General features: G+C 35.4%; 2 protein-coding genes across 2 annotated transcripts in view; one reads left to right on the top strand and one right to left on the bottom strand.

The window, feature by feature from the left end:
• LOC111515406 (uncharacterized) overlaps nt 1–18,847 on the bottom strand; it is a 160,159-nt gene that overhangs the window by 99,274 nt on the left and 42,038 nt on the right. Inside the window, exons 6-9 of the mRNA XM_074177075.1 lie at nt 16,261–16,431; nt 13,741–13,902; nt 9,223–9,394; nt 6,676–6,827 (exon numbers count right to left, since the gene is read on the bottom strand). Of these exons, the coding sequence (XP_074033176.1) occupies nt 6,676–6,827; nt 9,223–9,394; nt 13,741–13,902; nt 16,261–16,431 (657 nt within the window). The remainder of the gene's footprint in view (nt 1–6,675; nt 6,828–9,222; nt 9,395–13,740; nt 13,903–16,260; nt 16,432–18,847) is intronic.
• The window catches only part of LOC111515407 (G2/mitotic-specific cyclin-B2-like), a 138,794-nt gene that overhangs the window by 89,227 nt on the left and 30,720 nt on the right, over nt 1–18,847 (top strand). The gene's annotated exons all lie outside the window — the stretch shown is intronic.

The following is an 18,847-nucleotide window of genomic DNA, read 5'->3' as shown; positions in this document are numbered from 1 at the left end:
ATGTTCAAGTTATTGGATCAAAGTCTCACCGAGTTTGGTTCATTTGAAAATCCGAGGAATAAATACGGAGACAGAATGGACCAGGAAACTAAAGAATATTTGATAAATGAGGTGCGTATGAGGTAAGTTAGACATTGAGTTCTTTCCAATGAAAACTACTAATTTGCAGGTAAACATGAAACCGGGGAAATCTACACGTGAAATTTCCTCCCAAATGAATATTTGTCATACAAGTGCTTGGAGACATCTCAAAAAAAGCGGTTTAAAATGTTACAAAATACACATATCTCAAAAATTGCATCGAGGTGATCCTAAAAGGCGATTGGAATTTTGTAATTGGCTAATGAGAAGACCTGATTTTCCTGTTTTCCGGGAAAATGTAATTTGAACAGATGAAAGCACTTTTACAAACTGTAAGATATTCAACAGAAATAACGAACGCATTTGGAGCATAAACAACCTCAGGCAGTTCCGAGAAATTCGACCTCAAGTGCGATTCAGTTAACGTGTGGGCAGGAATTCACGAATATAGAATTTTGGGTCCTCATTTATTTGACGGAATTCTGAATGAAGAAACCTATGACTAGGTTTTAATGTCGATTTTCGAAGACTATTTGGATGATCTACCTTTGGCTAACTAAAACAACATCTGGTTTTAACATGATCGTGCTCCACCGCGCACTACCAGACGAGTATCTAATTACTGAAAGGTTCGGTGATAAATGGAGGTGAAGTGGCCAGCAAGGTCTCCAGACTTAAGTGTTATGGATACATTCTTATAGGGTACACTGAAGAAAAAAGTTTATGGTCAGAGAAAATATCAAAATATCGAGGACTTTCAACACAGCATTGTTGGAGAGTTTGGAAGATTGAGAAGGTAAATAATATTCGAAGATTTGCATAGTTGTGGTATGAACAAGGCCAGCATTTTGAGCATTTGCTATGATTTACTTGTGTCTTTACATTTTAGTTAATTATTTTTATTTGTTCAAAGTTCTATTTTCATTGATAAGGACACAATGTCTAATTTACCTCATACACACCTCATTTATCAAAATTTTGATTTTTGATTCATTGTCCGTATTTTATCATTGGCTTTTCAAACGAACCAAACTCGGTGAGATTTTGATCCAATAATTTGAACATAGTTCGATGTGGTTGTCGTCTTTTGGGATACAAGTTAAAATACATTTCCGATGTCCTGTTTCTATCGTATTTGTAATACATTTTCATATCTTGTTTTTGTTTCATATCTCTTCATTCGTGAAAGCCATTTTTCACCAAAAATTCAATGACTTGTACAACAATGTCACTGAGTGAAACAAATTGAAAGTTAAGTTTGGAAACATCAAAGTCAAAGCCTATTATGATAAGTATTAATGTTTTTCAATATCTCCAATTTTTCTAAATAGAATGATAACTTGTGATACATCATTGAAAATTTTAAATCGGATTCTATTCAAAACAGAAAGAATCCAATGTAGCTCCTACAAGAAAAAATGAATTTGATGATGGTGACTGGAGACGAAACGTCTGAAAACACCATTAGGTATGTAACAGGGAAAAACTAGCAATGTGAAAATGCAATTTATTTCCGAATCCTTCCCAAAATGGAGCCAGAAAAAAATTTCTGTTTTTTCCAGATATCTCCGGATATACTCGGAATTTCAGAACTTTCTCAACGGCGTCATGTAAATGCGCAACTTTCTCCCAATTCAACCATCTTCGTATCTCTCATAGTTTCCGAGATTCCAATGGTGAGGATCGAATTTGAAACACCCTGTATGGTCAGCGCCAGAAGTTATTCACAATAACTTTCTGTCACTGTTCAACAGAAATGGTCCTATTCTGTTCCACGACAATGTTGGTCCACACGTTCCACAAATCATCGTCCGAAAATTAAACGAATGGAGCGTCGAGGTTCTACTTCATCCACTTCAATCTCCAGACCTCTCGCCAATAGACTACCATCTTTTCTGGCATTTCGACAACTTTATCACCGGTAGAACCTTCGCCAATCAGGACCAGGCAGAAACGGCCTTCTTCGACTTCATCGAATGCCGAGCACACAATTTTTATTCTGACGAAATCCATCGACTTGTGTTACGTTGGCAAAAGAGCACTGATCCAAAATGGCGCCACCCGATAACGAATATGGATACTAACAATCAAAAAGTCGTGAAGTAACTTCATATTGAATATAGAGTGAAGAAAATAACTTTTGTCTAATTTCTAGTGAGTTTATTATTTGTCACGACAGATTTCGGTTTATTAGACTATTTTCAAGGAACTTGGTCTAATAAACCGAAACCCGTCGTACAAATAATGAACTCAGTAGAATTTACACCAAAGTTATTTTCTTTATTCTATATTCAGTTTGTTTCAAAATCTCTTTTAATTTTTATTATTGAAAGTTTTCATTTAACTTGATTTGTATGTATGTTAACAAATCTTGCAAGTTCAATTTGACCCACTTCCCGGTGTCCGATTGACCTGAAATTTTGCATGCTGGACCAGAGCCGATGACAATGCATGGCCATCATGAACGTGACCTGATGCTGCCAGGATCGGCTCCGTACGAGAGATCTTCTCAGCTGTAAATAGCAGAGACACGAAATTTTGTATACGCATAAAAGCTTGTCGCGACAAGCTTATATTCAATTCTGTAAAGTTATAAATGAATGTGGTTAATGTGGTTTAAAATTTCATTTAAGTTTCATCTGACTGAATATGTAGAGATTTCTTATAGGCATCGCGACAAGCTTTTATTATAATTTCAATTCTGTAAAGTCATAAATGAATGTGGTTAATGTGATTTAAAATTTTATTTTGATCTTTTTAGAGCACGTAAATGAAAGGTTGTTTTAAAATTTTTTTATTTCAATTTCAATTTTGTTTTATTGTACTTTCATTTCAGGTTTGATTTTAATATTACTGACATTTTTAACTATTCATTTCAATTTTATTCGTTCTTTCAGAGATTTCAAATCATATTAGAATCATATTAGACAATGGAAGTCCGAACTATACTATAATTCCAAAATAGTAGACACTAAATTCTCAGAAATGAATGACGTTTTGGCCTTAACCTGTCTCTTGCAGTGGCGTACGGAAATTATAATAATCAGAAGAGAAAACATTATTATAAAATATATAGATTCACAACCTTGACAGCAATGTTTTGGTTTTTATGCAATAATATTTCCGAGAATTTGGTGCCTATTATTTTGGAATTGTACTATAGTAAAATATCTATTTATAAGAAATCTGTTATTCCGTTAATCAGCTGTCGCCTCCATACGAAAGACAACTCTTAGAAGTTGAGAAACTTGAGCTAAGGACTAACGAGGTCTCACCTTTTAACGTGCAACTTTTACGATTTTTCTACCAAACGTTTTTTTCTTGCATTTTTACTGAAAATACTTTCACAAACATTTCATTTGATCGAGCGTTTCAATGGCAATACTTTTTTATATGTGATTTGTAATTTGTACTCATGAGTTGAAGAGAAATAAAATAAGTAAAAAATTCCTAGAAACGGTTGAGCCTGCAGCTCCGGGAGTTACATTTCAGCGAAACCATCAACGACTTTCCGTCGAAAAAAGCTCGCAAAGTTCCATTCGTTAACGCGATAATTCGGTTTTTGATAAATTGTATTTGACTTTAACAATTACTACAATCTTTGTTGAGATAATTTTCTTTACCGACAATGATTGTTTGAAAGATTTGACAGACATTTTTTTTGGAAAATGAATAAGGAGGCCTAGGGGTAACACTTCTTTGTTGCCTCAAGGCCTCCAGACTTCCAAATCCGGCCTGGATAGAAAATCCGGAGTTGATTGTTATGAAAATAAACAAAGATTTGAATAAAATCTAACAAACTTGACCCTCACTACGGGTTAACCGCATCAGGAGTTGATAGAAGCAGTTAATTCTAAGAAGAGTTACTTTTGTTGGACGATTGAAGAGCATAACATTCACATGAAAAAGTACCTCTTGCAGGTATGGAATCGTTGGTAGGCATTATTATTGTACGGAATCATCAACATAAAGGGCCTTGTATGAGGCGTATTATGAATAATCATTTTGTAGGGTCATATTTCTTCGAAGAACAATTGAATAGAAGATTTTCACAAGGTGATCGAACACCTACCTGATGATACAAAATGTAAATATGGTTTCAACTAAATGAGGTGAGTACATTGAAGTAGAAGGACCTATTTCTTGTCAGCTGAGGTCGCCGGAAATAACATCAGTGGATTTCCATCTTGGGAAACAGTAAAATCGGAGATTCATCTTACCGTCCCTACTATACGGAAGGAAATAAAAATAAGATCGAGTGAGACATTTCAAAGAATTATGCCTTTTCATCTGAGTCACATGAGACCAATTTTTATCGGGAGATTCGTGAAATGCACTGACATTGTCGAAGATATTTTGAACGTGTGTTGAAAGGGAATACCTTGCCTTATTCTTCTTTGAATAACATTTAACACGCTAGTGTATTCAGGTAGATAACTTCATCTAGAATAAGAGAACGAACTGAAATACAGGATGTTCCATTTGAAAAAGTCTAATGAATGAAAGGTGTCTAAGTGGAAGAAACGGCGACATTTACGCTTTCCACGAATTGAAACGTCTTTGGGTAGAAATCAAAGGAGCCATTGGAAAAGCTTATAAAAAATTCATTCAGAAAACTGAGAGCGAGATTATCCATAACCTCAATGAGTTTTGATCATCAGCAAATCTAATCATATATCCCTGAAAACATCAACTGTATCATCAATATGAACAATGTCGAAAGTGTGCCCTATTTTCAAAAAAGAAGATAAAAGTGAGATAAAAATTTCAGACCAGTTTCATATGCAACTTTTGTAAAGTGTTTGAGATGTTTTTTGAGAAGACAATCTACTGTAATGCAACATTATTAGCCCCAATCAACACGGTTTCATGAATGGAAGTTCAATCATCACCAATCCTGTAATAATCACTCATTATATTTCGGAGGGAATTGATTGTCAGTCTCAGACTGATGTCATCTACACTGATTTATCTAAAGCGTTCGACAGACTTGAGCATAGTATCCTTCTCAACAAGCTTTCGACTTTTGGGTTATCCAATGACTAAATTATCCTCTTCAAATCGTATTTTTACAATGGCCTCAAGTCTGTCGAATATGTGGCCACATCTGATGTACCACAAGGATCAAACCTAGGACCTCTACTGTTCAATATGTTCATTAATGATATCGGAGCTGAGATTGATGTCAATTTCCTTTTATATGCAGATGACTTGAAACTCTATCACAATATAACAAGTTCTAATGATTGCGAACGTCTCGCCCTGAATTAAAATCGTGTTGCTACTTGGTGTTGGAAGAATAATCATCTCTCAACATATCCAAATGTAATGTAATGTCCTACTCACTGAAAACGAATTTGACATTACACAACTATGTCATAAACAATCAAGTTCTGGTGCGTCCTGACCTCACTGATCTATCTTTTTTTAATGAATCTAGTTTAACGTATAACAAATACCAAAGTATAAAATTAAAAATTCATTTATTTCACACCGTCAGCCGCCATGGGGATTCTTCTAGATCTACTTCCTCTTCACATTTTTATGGAGAGAGAGGCTAGATGGACTGCATACAGACTTGTGCACATCGTCAATTGCACAAATCAATCTTCAATCTAACGCAGAGTACACTAGACTGCTGGTTGATACTGGAAGTCACAGAATTCTGGGAATGACCTCTGACATTATGCCTCCAACTGTCAACAGTACACTGTATACACTACACTGTATACAGTACACTTCCCAAGAAGAGCTGGATCCTCTGGGAGGAGGAATTATTAAGAGCAGATAGTTGTTAGTTCATAGATAGATCGAAATCACTTCCAGACTCTGGTGCAGGTATTTTCAGTTGCAGACCCAGGACAGATATCAACCTGCCTAGGGACCTATGCGACTATCTTTCAAGCGGAACCTGTCATTGGCATCGCTTTAGGTTTTGCCAAGCGAACAATGAACACCTAAATGGCAAGAAGATTTAAGAACCTCTGACAAAATCTTCCAGGATTGGGTCACTCCCAGGCGTTTATTCACCCTTCGAAGTTTGAAACTAAACAGTTGTTGGACTACAGTAGAGATGAATTACGATGTCTAACATGACTCTCACAGGTCAGTGTCGTCTGAATCATCATATACAGAGACTCGGACTGTCGGAAGACAGCGTGTGTCGCCTCACTTTGGAGAGCATATACTTCGTGCGTGCTCCGCTGCGGACCGAATCAGGGTTTCAGAGTTTGGCAGGGCCATAATACTCTGAAAGATCACTCAGCTGAAAGATAGGCTTTGTGAAGAAGCTGGGTTTATTTGGTTGAGTATGAATAGGTGTAAGCCATAATAAACCCTTGCGGGTTGCGATGGACGATCTAATAAACCTACTCACTTCTGACCTGACCTAATCTATATCAATGAGGTTTTTGAGGTGTGTTAAGATTATTTGATAACTTTAGGTTTCGTTGGAGATTATTTTCTAAATTTTTTGAAATTCACATGACAAGGTACACACATTTCTGATTTTCTATTCTATTTTCGAACAATTTGAAATAAATTTCAAATTGTTCGAAATATACACTGACATTCTTTTACAAAATAATCACTTACCGGTTGTCCAATCAAACCCGGTGGTCCTTGAATTCCTGGTGGACCAATAAATCCAATTTCTCCCTTCAGACCATCAAGACCAGGTGGTCCTTCTTTTCCTGGAGGTCCTCTACTACCGTCCAAACCAGGTTTTCCTGGTAATCCTCTGTCGCCTGAAAAACAATAGTATTTCTTTTCAGTTGATTACCGATCTCTTTATGGTGAAAAAAAATTGATATCATCAGGCTCTATACTGTATTAGTTCAATAAAATTGTTTGGATTCAATTATTGTAATGAGGAATGTTCCTCCTGACGAAAATCAAGTAGTTTTCATAAAAGAGGTCTAAAACAACGCATTTTGAACTTATAATTTCGACCTCTTTCTTTGAAAAATAATTTTAATAATGAAAATAAAAATAAAAAGGGGAATGAAATAATGCATTCAACATTTGAAGGGATTCGTTTCTATTTCACCATTTGGCAACATCGGTTATAGCTAATAAAGGACAATGAATCTGTTACCTGTATGGGGCAAACAAAGATGACGTATTTCAGAGGCGTGCTGTTCTGTTTACTTATGTTCCGAGTTCCGAAACATTGTGTAACATATGACATTTTGTGCACCTATATAAATAAACAAAACAACTGGTGTTTATGTGGCTTGTGGAGGTGGTATTGAACTATAATTTATATTTTGCCTTGATTTTTGATTTATAAAGGTAATTTTACATTTTTAAAGTAGAATATCTAGGTATGTACAAATTATTTCAAGTTGATGTAGGCGCTGTTGCCAATATGTGAATTAGAAACAAATCCCTTTAAAAACTAAAACCCAACATTTGATACATCAATTTGAATACGTTTCGAAGTGAATTTGAAAAACTTATGAATTAAACTCAACTTTATTCTGTTGAAACTTGCATTTGCTGTAATAACCTAAATTGAGGAACATTCCCCATCACTCCCCTAGGTCAGTCAGCTTTTACTAGTCTGAATCATTCATATTATATTCTGTTAAGAAAGTATCGTGATCCGATCATTTGAAAAGTCCGCGCGAAGGAATTGTCCGAATAATTTTTGTAATAATTATTTTGGTACAACTGTTGTCTATACTCACGCGGAGATGAAAATATCGAACAATGAATTTGCTATGAATTTTGCATTGCAAAATTCGTGTGCTGAAGCGCTGAAAATGTTTATGTGACATACAGTGAATCAACTTCATGAAAAACACGAGCGTATTAGTGGTACAGTGCATTTGAAAGTGGTCAAGAAGTGGTGGAAGATTTGCCTTGCTCTGGTCTGTCGTCAACATCCTCAATTGACCTTAACGTCGCTGAAGTATATTGGTGACTGAAAATCGTGGAATCGGTATGAGAGGGATAGCCGCTGAAATTCCTAAACTTCACAAACCAGTTCTTACAATTATAAACGATTTTTTTGGCATAATACACGTTGCTGCTCGTCTAGTGGCTCGAATTTTCTGTCTAAGCTCAATCGTGTGAAGGTTGCTGAAGACATGCTAGAACGGATCAATACCAACCCCACATTCATAAAACGCATTGCAACTGGTGATGAGACCTGGATTCACGAATTTGATACAAACCGGTCAATAGGCTTTGGAATGGTACCTACCAACTGCGCCAAAACCTCGATCAAAAATGAAGGTGATGGAATTCTCACCAGAAGGTGAGAAAGTGAATAAAGAATATCATCTGGGCGTTATGCAATGTTTGAGAGAGCAAATTCGTCGACGAAGACTAGATATGTAAAAAAAAAACATGGATTTTGCCCCATAATGACGCTACATCTCACAGGCTACCATTTTAAAGAATTTCTGGTCAAAAACCCATCAAACCGTATTAAACAGTCACCGTATGCAGCTGATATGGTTACGGTCCATTTTTTTTTCAAAACAGTAGTTATCTAACAATGGTTCTGGATACAGGTTATCGAATTCTTCCACCCTTAGCTGTAGGGGTGGCGTCGGTACGTAAAGACGTGCCAAAAAGGCTTCGAATGTACCCCCGAGAACAAAGGATTGACGTAAGTACTTGAGCACACCTGTTAGTTCTTGTAGAGATCGTCAGTAGCCAGAAGTGGTCGTCGAATAAGTCTCAAAATGACCTTAGTGTACCCATGAAGGGAAAAATAATGAAATGTCGTGGCTTTTTGAGGAACCTTAGTGTTTCCTAAATTATCAATTATCAGAAGGTCGAAGAAGTGCCAAAATGACCTTAATGTAATAGGTGACCCCTTTGGGATGTGATGAGGACCAGTGATAATGCTTTTGTCAAAAGGGTGCAAGTCGCCCGATGAAAGCCAGCCTTGCCTAGCCACACCTAGACAACGTGATATTTAGTTTTTTTTTCTAGGACAAAACACAAGCCGTACAGGAAAATTTTCAAGCTCTAAGAGCGGTGCCTGTGTGGAAGTGGTGATTCACATAGTTTACTGGAAAACATTAACGATAACTTGGGTACATTTTAATGGAAAGACATTAATACATTTCAATTAATAATTGTTTTTCTAATTGTTTATTATGAATTGGGTTGATACGAACTAACCTGTTTCTCCTTTGAGCCCTTGTTCCCCTCTCTCACCCTGATCACCTTTGTCTCCCTTTGTTCCAGGTATTCCGGGAATGCCATGTTCTCCTGGTGGTCCCTGCGGACCAGGAAGTCCTGGTATTACTTTGCCGTCTGATACAGTTGTTACTCCAGGTGAACCCGGAGGACCCTGATGAACGAGTGGAGTATGAAGATTGTGGAAGTGAAAATTTGGAAATTTATGGATATTTTTTTGAAAATTGTTTTCTATTGATGGATTGGAAGATAAAATCGGCGACGTTTTTAAAATAAAGTGAAATCAATTGAAAATTAATCAAGAAGAAATTGTATTTTTGATAAATATGAAATGGTAAAATTTTTCAAAACGTCAAAGGGAAGTCTATCGTGAAAAACAAATACATAACACGCGAAGAAATGAAATGATTTGACAGATTCTTCAAAATAGTCACCATACCGACTACTGAAATATTATTTTGTTACAGGTTACTTGACTTATTTATTCAAGTAGCCATCTTCTAGATGATGAGTATGTTATTCAATTAGTTATTTTAGGTGTTGAATGTCTCATTGTTCTTCTGAAACTGGATATTTTACACTTTGTCTTATATAGAACCCCACCTTTTTTTTAATTAACACGCTATTATTAGCTTCACATGTATGTGAAGCTGTTTGTTTGTTTGTGGATCCCAAGCTTGGGATCTGTATTTGACAGAATTATCGACATTATTGCTTGATCTATTCGCGGGCAGATGGCGCTGTACCTAACTTCCTTGATATATCGACATTATTGATTGATCTATTCGCGGGCAGATGGCACTGTATGTAACCTTCTCGATATAATTCGAAGTCACTTTACATGTATTTCTTTTGAAAAAAGTATTTTTTTTACTTACACGCGCGCCTGCTGCCTTATTTGTAACCCTCTTTTGCGCGCCTGCTGACTTGGGCTTGGTAGCTGATTTTAAGGCTCCCTCTCCGGAATCGGAAAATATCAATGGTCATTTTTTAAACAATATACGGCTGATTGATCCCAAAGTTTAGATAGAATAAATATAGTTTAAAAAGACTAAAAACACGCTTTTGAAGAACATCGAACTGAAAAGTTAAAAAAAAATCAAACAAGCTCAAAAAAATTATTTTTAACTTTTTAGTTCGATGTTGTTCGAAAGCTTCTCCGTAGTTTTTTAAACTATATTTATTTAAGATATTTTTGAGTTTCGTAATTTCAATTTGAAAGCCACCGGTAGACAGCTGTTTCAAATTGTGAATGATCTAAATAGGAGTACTCATCTACTTGTCTCTTCCTTTTCATGGAAATATTTTCCAGCAGCTTCACTGTATTAAACTTTCTTGATTTTATATCATTTCTGAAAACATGTGTATTCGTTGTCTGTATCAAGTCGTATCTTACTGATCATAAACAGCGTGAATGGAAATAGTTTTCAGTATTCGATATCGAGTAGGAAAATTAGGACCTCAGTGTAGCCATACTTTTCAGTTCTACAAAAACAAAAACGTTGAACATCTAGACACTTTATAGGTCCAGGGGTCCACCCAGAGCTCATTATATCGAATTGCTGTCCACAAAAATCTATTCGAACATATACATACATACCAATGATTGCACTAAAGTGATATATTTTCATTCAAAATATATACAAAGATAGGGAAAAATATATAATCATTATCATTTTTACCGAAGGGTGAGCTGATCGGGCCCTACCTCTGGAGCTCCGACACAGTCAGGGAAGCACGTCAGCATGATCAACCATTGATCACTTCCCACACCGCAGAGTAAGTGATCATTGCCCTGCCAAGATTTTTGCTTTCGTGCTGCAAGATCTTGATATTCGTAAGTAGACAGAGCATCATTCCACCAAGGACTCCAATAACCAAAACAACAATCTTAACTAAGTGGTCAGGGTAGAATCTACGGAGTTCGAAGAGAGAATCTCAATATTTCATTCGTTTCTCCTTCTTTTTTCGGACGATATTCATCTCACCGGGTGCTAAAAACTCCACAACTAATACCATCTTGTTCTGATGGTCGAGAAGAACTACATCAGCCCGAGGGTGGAAGATGAATCGTTTCACTAAATTCGGTACTTGTCATTCACCACAATGAACTCAATAACTTTCACATATAGTCAGTGGGCATACTTTCTTTCCTTATACGAGGAATTGGACAAATTTCAAATATGCAGTTGGTGACCTCGTTCACAAGCAGATGAGGCGACGATAACCCTGTTGTTTGTTGTATGCTTCAGCTTAGTTCGAGGAATGATACTCTGACGGAATTCGATTTTCAATTATCGAAAATCATCGACTTCATGTTGATGATATACACTACCTTGCACTGACGAGTGGCCAAACAGCCCGAAACCGGTCTGCAAGTGTGTTCCGATGATTGAAAATATATTGCGGCAGTTGTATCTCCAACAGCATATGCAGGAATAACTTCTGTGAAGAATCCTGCACTGACACCTGTCGGATATAATCCAACGCCTTTCGTGGTATTAGCCTGGGGAGTAGTTGTTTTCTGATAGGTGTCAGTCCATTAACCTACTGTGTAGGAAGTTGCGACTGGCCTGAACGAATTGTTCTTAGATAATTGGAACTCAATAACCTCCGGAGCGTAGGGCAATACCGGCGTCTCGTCAATACCGTAGATAGTAATAAAACACCCTTATCATTATCACTGTTATTTTCATCATTATCAGCATTATTGATATTACTATTATCATTGCCAAGTGTCTTAGGAATACACGCTTCATATTAGCTCAAGCTTGGGATCTGTATTGACAGAATTATATACATTATTGCTTGCTCTATTCGCGGGCAGATGGCGCTGTTCGTAACCTCCTTGATATTTCTTGATCTATTGACGGGCAGATGGCGCTGTACTTAACTATCGAAATTATTGCTTGATCTATTCGCGAGCAGATGGCGATGTAAGTGACCTCCTTGATGGGTTGTTCAAAATGAAATGAAAATAAAAATGGATTTTGAGAATTATTAGTGCCAGCGAAATGTTAGCGAAATTTTGTACTGCAGATGAAATATTTAGATATTTAAATATTGTCATTTACCCGTAATTTAGTACAGGAAAAAATTTTGAACGAAACGAAAGATACATTTTAAAATCTAATTTGATTATTTGAAAGCAAACCAGAATATGGATTTCAATGAAAACGTTATCGTAAAATGTACACCTAAAAATTCAGTTACTTAAATATTTCATAAATATGGTTTGAAAAACTAAAAAACACACTTTTAAAGAACATCGAACTGAAAAGTTTTTTTTTAATAAGCTTGAAACAAAAACGATAGAAAAATACAAGTCAGTATTATTGTGAAAAAAGTTTGGGCGCTTTGTACCATATTTTTTGCATATCCATCGCCCACGCTTTTTTCACAATAATACTTGTATTTTTTGTTTCAAGCTTATTTCAAAGAAAATTATTTTTAACTTTTCAGTTCGATGTTCTTTGAAAGCGCGTTTTTTAGTTTTTTTACACTATTTTTATTCACTGACAATCTTTGACAACCAAAGTTTTACACTCTGATTTCAATAAGGCGCTTGAATGGGTAATCATTATTGTTAACATTTTTGAAGGTATAGCCTTTTAGTCTGACAATTCGGAATCATTTATGGGACAAATATTGACAAGAGTTCTTCATCTGAAAGCTGAGTTGTTGATGTGTTCACAAGATACTGAATCAATATATTATTGGCCAAATTTCTTAGTGATTTCTTTTGCTGAATTTCAATTAATTTGCCAAGGGAAAAACATTCTTACTGTAAGAATATCCTCACATAGCAAAATCTTATGTTTCTTTCATGATTTGATTCTTGCCGAGAATTGGATTCTGGAGCTGATAAGCTTGCATATATTAGTATATAGTTATAAACTGCATTTTTTGATATAATAAAAGAAGTGGCTGATCAACCCGCGAATTACAAAAAAAAATATTAAATTACAATTTGACGGCATGACTAAAGTTGATTTTCATCTCCAATTTTTGGAGTATACTGTAGGGAAGAGAAGACAAGGAGACCTTCAAAATGTTAGTATCGCGAGTCACTTTTTATTGGAGAAAATTAACAAATTTTTGTTATGAAAATTGGAATGGAAAAAAAAATAGACAACATTCAGAAAATGATTTGCTTGTTGATGTTTCTGAAATAGAACCTCGTCACGGTGAATTGTTAAAAAAAAACAGATGAACAGGCACAGATTTGCATTGGAATTGCAGTTTTTCTTTAATTATACTGTATGATCTACATTCGCCTTTTTTTCTATTCACTTCCCTAGTTAAGCCTGATCAATTTTCCTTGGGGTTGCCACCCAGTTAAAATACCCTGTTACAGATGGTAACACATCTCTGCTCGTTACTCAATGAGCAGTTCAAATAATATCACTAAATACTAAACTAATGTACTGATTTCCAAATGCCCATAATACCAAATGTATCACAGAGTATTGGCATCAATAATTCAGTTGAAAAACTTACAGGTACTCCCGTGTATCCCCTTTCTCCTCTCAAACCAGGTTCACCCCTTTCTCCTTTCAAACCTGTCGGTCCAGGACGTCCATCTGTTTCATCACGACCAGGATAGCCTCTATCCCCTGGGAGTCCTGTGGGGCCTCTCACACCTTCTACTCCGGGCAAACCCTATGAAAATTATACAGTGGTCATTACATCGAGCTTTAATTAGAAGACAGATGTGAAATATAGTGTTTAACATTGAAATTTCACTGAAAGTTTGAGATCAATCAATCATTATTAGCCAATCAGTATAAAGCGATTCATCCTGAAACGTTGCTTCTCATCTATTTGAATAGAAACAACAGTTAGTGCCATATCGAGCTTTCATTAAAAGTTCATGGTCAACCAACAATCAATAACCAATCTAGATAACTTGAGCAAAAAACAGTGAGTTGATTCTGATGTGAAATACAGCGTGTGTTATATCGAGCTTCCACCAGAAGTTTGAAGTCTATCAATCATCAATGACCAAACAATATAGGTGAAACAATAATTCCCCACATCATGCGTTCCATTCAGTCAGCCCACAGAGCAGTGAGTTGATTCAGATGTGAAATACAGCGTGTGTTACATCGAGCTTCGATCAGTAGTTTGAGATCAAGGAGAGAGAGAGAGAGGAGATATAAACAAAATCAGCAACATACGAAAAAGTGCATATCAGAAATGCTCAGAGATTGAAAAAAAAAGCTGGCATAAGTGTATTATATCTGGAGGGGACTAGGAGAATGTTCCTCAATTTGGGTGATTACAGCAAATGCAAGTTTGAACAAAATAAAGTTGAGTTTAATTCATGAGTTTTTCAAATTTACTTCGAAAACTATTAAATTGATGTTTCACATGAAAACTACTTGATTTTCGTCAGGAGGAACATTCCCCATTCTGAAGGAACAAAATAGAAATTGATCAATAAATAAATATATGACCTTGTACACACACTACACAAGCGTTTTCATACTAACTCAATAGTGTGGATAAAGCTATTGAATACCGAAACACGTTTTGGTTTCCATCAAGTATAGACCCATTTCATCATATGTATTCTATCAATGTTTATGCAATAATATTTTGGTAACCAGTGAAGGAAAAACAGGAGCCAGTACTCAACAGGCTCTGGAAATTTCATTTCTACGATATCATCACAACAACATTTATTATTCACAATTAGTTTGCAGAGGTCCATTGAATTTTTATTTAACATTATTGAAAATAATAAATGAAATAGTAAAATGAATTTTTTGTACGGCTGTCATTAGGAGTGATATTTTTAACGATTGTCAAGAGTATCAAAAGATGATGTTTACAAAGTAGCATATGAAAATATTTTTAACACGACTTTTTTCGACCAAATAGCAATAAACAAAACATAATTATTCAATTTTCAAGGAAGTTTCATTATGAACAATAGATATAGATACAATTAAATTCTGTTAGAAATGTATTATATACATTAATTACATTATTATTATTATTATTTATGAACATTAATATGTATAAATAATTAGAACAACTGCTAATATTAATACCTCGCGATGTTGAAGAGCCTTGTAATATATTTGAACTATCTGAGTTGACAATTTCATAGGCATCAACATTTAATTCTTTAAGTAAAGAGGACGATGCTGTAACGCTGGAGCTAGCAGTGGAGATTATTCTTTCAGCAATAGCCTTCATATAAGAAAAATATTGATTGATGTAACCCTCAGCTTCTGTTGTCGACTTCCACCCTCCGTGCTTCTTAATATCCGTTATATCTGCTACTGATTCTGCTAGCAAAGAAGTAGAAAACCTTCTGTAACAGTGACCTGTATATTCCTTTGGTTTCGGAAGGTTCAGAAACTCAGGAATGGTAGAGGGCATTTAACCAAAAGTGTTTATACCAAATGGGTTTATGTGATATTAGTGGTGGTAAATATTTTTGTTTCTTGTGAATGTAATAGAGTGGCATTTTTCAAGATTGAGGTATAAAGAGTAATTCTCGTAGAATTTCACAAGATTATTGATGTCGTTCTGAATAAGGAGTGAATTGTTGGAACATGTCGTCACCGTATGGAATACTTTCAAGTCGTCAGCATACTTTAAAAAATCGCAGTAGGAGAAACAACTAGATATATCGTTAATATAAATGTTGAAAAGGAGAGATTTTTTTGGTTACAATCCAATTGAAACTCTTCTTGCAGCCTCTTCAATATCGTCAGGAACCCACAATTCCTCACTATTGTTCTTCATTATGCCAGACATTGAATACCAGCAGTTGTACAAAAAACTTTCATTTTATTCACTCACGAAATAAAATTTTACTTTCAACACTCATATCAAAATAGCTATTTCACAGTAAAAAAAATATGTATTTTTTAGAACTATTCAAGTTCTATTATTTTATCGATTTACAATAACCTGGAAATGTAAACTTTGAGTTCACCATTGAATACGAATAGAATAAGATGATTTTGATCTGCAATGACAAATGACATTCATAGTGATTACCTGTGGTCCTCTCGGTTCAGGAGGTCCCACTGGACCCTGTATAACTTCCCCCTTAGCTGTAATGGTTTCTCCAGGTGGTCCCCTAGGTCCTATCGGCCCTTCTGTTCCTGGAAGACCTGGTATGCCGTCGGTTCCTCTTTCTCCTTTAGCTCCAGGGGCACCAGCATCACCCTTAAAAAAATGGGGAATTCCAAAAGAAAGAAGCAGTTTTAATACGTACGTACATAAATGCAGTACAAATTTTCCTTTATATATATTAGAAATACAGTTTTTTATGACACCAGTTCACAAGTATTTCATGCCAGTGACTAAAGGAGTATTTTGGCCTTTCAATTGATTTAAATTCATCAACAAAAAAGGAAGTCATGTCACTTGTCGTTAGGCTTCTTCGTTTTAGCCCGTCTATAAGTATACTGACAACGCGCTCTTCAAACAATTTGAGAATACCTCCACATAGATCTATATTATTTGACAGTTTTTACTGGATAATTCTTTTTATTCAATTGAGGAATATCTCACTGTCTATTGTGTTTGGATCTATTTATTGATATAAAACATGTATACTGGACCATGTGAATATCCTCTTGGATCTAATGACAATAAAAAATATCATTTTTATTATGCTACATTCCAATAACTTGATCACTGTTGAAATCAGAACTACTGAATGATTCTACTGAAATCATTCAGTAGTTCTGATTTCAACAGTGAGTGACCGTTCATACATTTTTTCTTTCAATGAATTTTGAATGACCTCCACATACTCTTAACTTTCTTTTTCGAAAATGGAAATATTGTTCGATAAAACATTTTGAGAAAGCTGTGATAAAAGAATAATTTTCCATTCGCAGCTTTCAAATTCTTCAGAATTAGAGTAACTGATAATAATAATAATATCGTTTATTATGCATGAAAAAAAATTTATACATAAAAGGAAAAAGGTTAGACAAAGGCTATCTTCCACCCCTCTCAAAATTTATACAGTGAGTGTAAGAAAATAATTATAAAAATACTTATTTACTATCATAATAATGATAGAGAATAGAAAAAATAATAATAGATCATATAGTTGCTAATAATTATTAATATTCTTAACAATTATTTTGATCAATTCAACAATTTCATTGCACAACCATACATGAATTTAAAATTTTTCAAATTAGCACTGAGCAGTAAGCATCTGTGATTTTATTTCTTTCTTAAATTGATGATTTAAAGGGGGTAAAATTTCATTCAGATAAGAAGGGGCTACATAGGAAGAACATCCTTGAAATTTGAAAGTACGGTGCCTAGGTATGTTGAATGAGTTAATTCTCAAATTGACCATATGTATGTCAGAATGCCCTGCATCATATATTGGACTCTGTACCTCACATTCAGCTCCTTCATTTTTAACAAAAATGGTGTGACATGATCACCATATGGTATGCAGCATACGGATTGCTTGTTATATTGCAGCAAAAAATTGTAATGCGCCGAACAACAATACTCGATATGGGGGTAAATAAGAGTTTTAACTAACCTGAGTTTCATTTCTTCTGATAACTGATACTTGAATTTGTATACCGATTTGAGTTTGAAAAATGATACTTTGAAAATGTTTGTCACATGTTCATGGAAAGACAAAGAGCTATCTATGGTTACGCCAAGATTTTTAGCACTGTCTACCCAGTCAATACTTCCCTGCGGTACCCCTGAGATTATTTTTTTTAGGGATGCTTATGGGTAATCATCCAGTTTGACCCTCTGTGATCGGCCTGTAAGATAGCTGGTCATTCATTCAAGAGAAATGTCATCGAATTCTATGAACTTGAGCTTGCTGATGAGTAAATCGATATTAACGAAATCGAAAGCTTTACTTTGATCAAGCGGTACTAAAATGGTGACTTTTGATCGTGACGCAAGATCGTCGATTACTTTCATGAGGGCAGTCTGTGTTCCGTGTTTTTTGCGGAATCCAAACTGCTCGTACGGGACTATTCGATTTTCTTCAAGAAAAGCTCTTACTTGACGGGAAACATTTTTCTCGAATATTTTAGAGAATGAGGGCAGAATGCTGATAGGGCGTAGGTCACTGAACGTGGTAGGTGTATTCTTTTTCGGAATTGGAATTATATTAGCAACCTTCCAAACATCTGGAAAAATACCCTGTCTGAAGGACTCGTTGAAAATATGTTTAACTTCATCAATACAGCGTGGTATCACTATAGAAATCATCTTGATATTTCTATTGTCAATACCTAAAGCATTAGATTTTATTTCTTTGATAGCAGTCAATATATCATCATCACATATGTCGGTGAGGGGAACGTTCATAGGAGCGTTCAATTTATTATTATTGTAGAATGAGTGTTATTATTTACTAGTGAATATCCAGCCACGTTTAAAAAATAGTAACTGATTTCTTCAGGTCTGCGTAGTTCAATTGGCAGGCTATTGGTTTGCGAGAATGATTTTGTAGCAACACCCCAATGTGCAAGATTTCTGCAAATTGTGTATATGCTGTTTTTCCACGTCTCACTGCAACACTGACGCAGTTGCGTGAAGTTGCTGTCTTTTCTTTGAAATATTTGATATTAGGATAACT

The sequence above is a fragment of the Leptinotarsa decemlineata genome, unplaced genomic scaffold (assembly GCF_025532065.1).
Source record: "Leptinotarsa decemlineata unplaced genomic scaffold, Ldec_3_MD MMD2_P_RNA_scaffold_14, whole genome shotgun sequence".
In the NCBI taxonomy this organism is placed as follows: Eukaryota; Metazoa; Arthropoda; class Insecta; order Coleoptera; family Chrysomelidae; genus Leptinotarsa; species Leptinotarsa decemlineata.
Note: the sequence above shows the minus strand (reverse complement) of the source record. Positions and strands in the feature narration are given on the sequence as shown.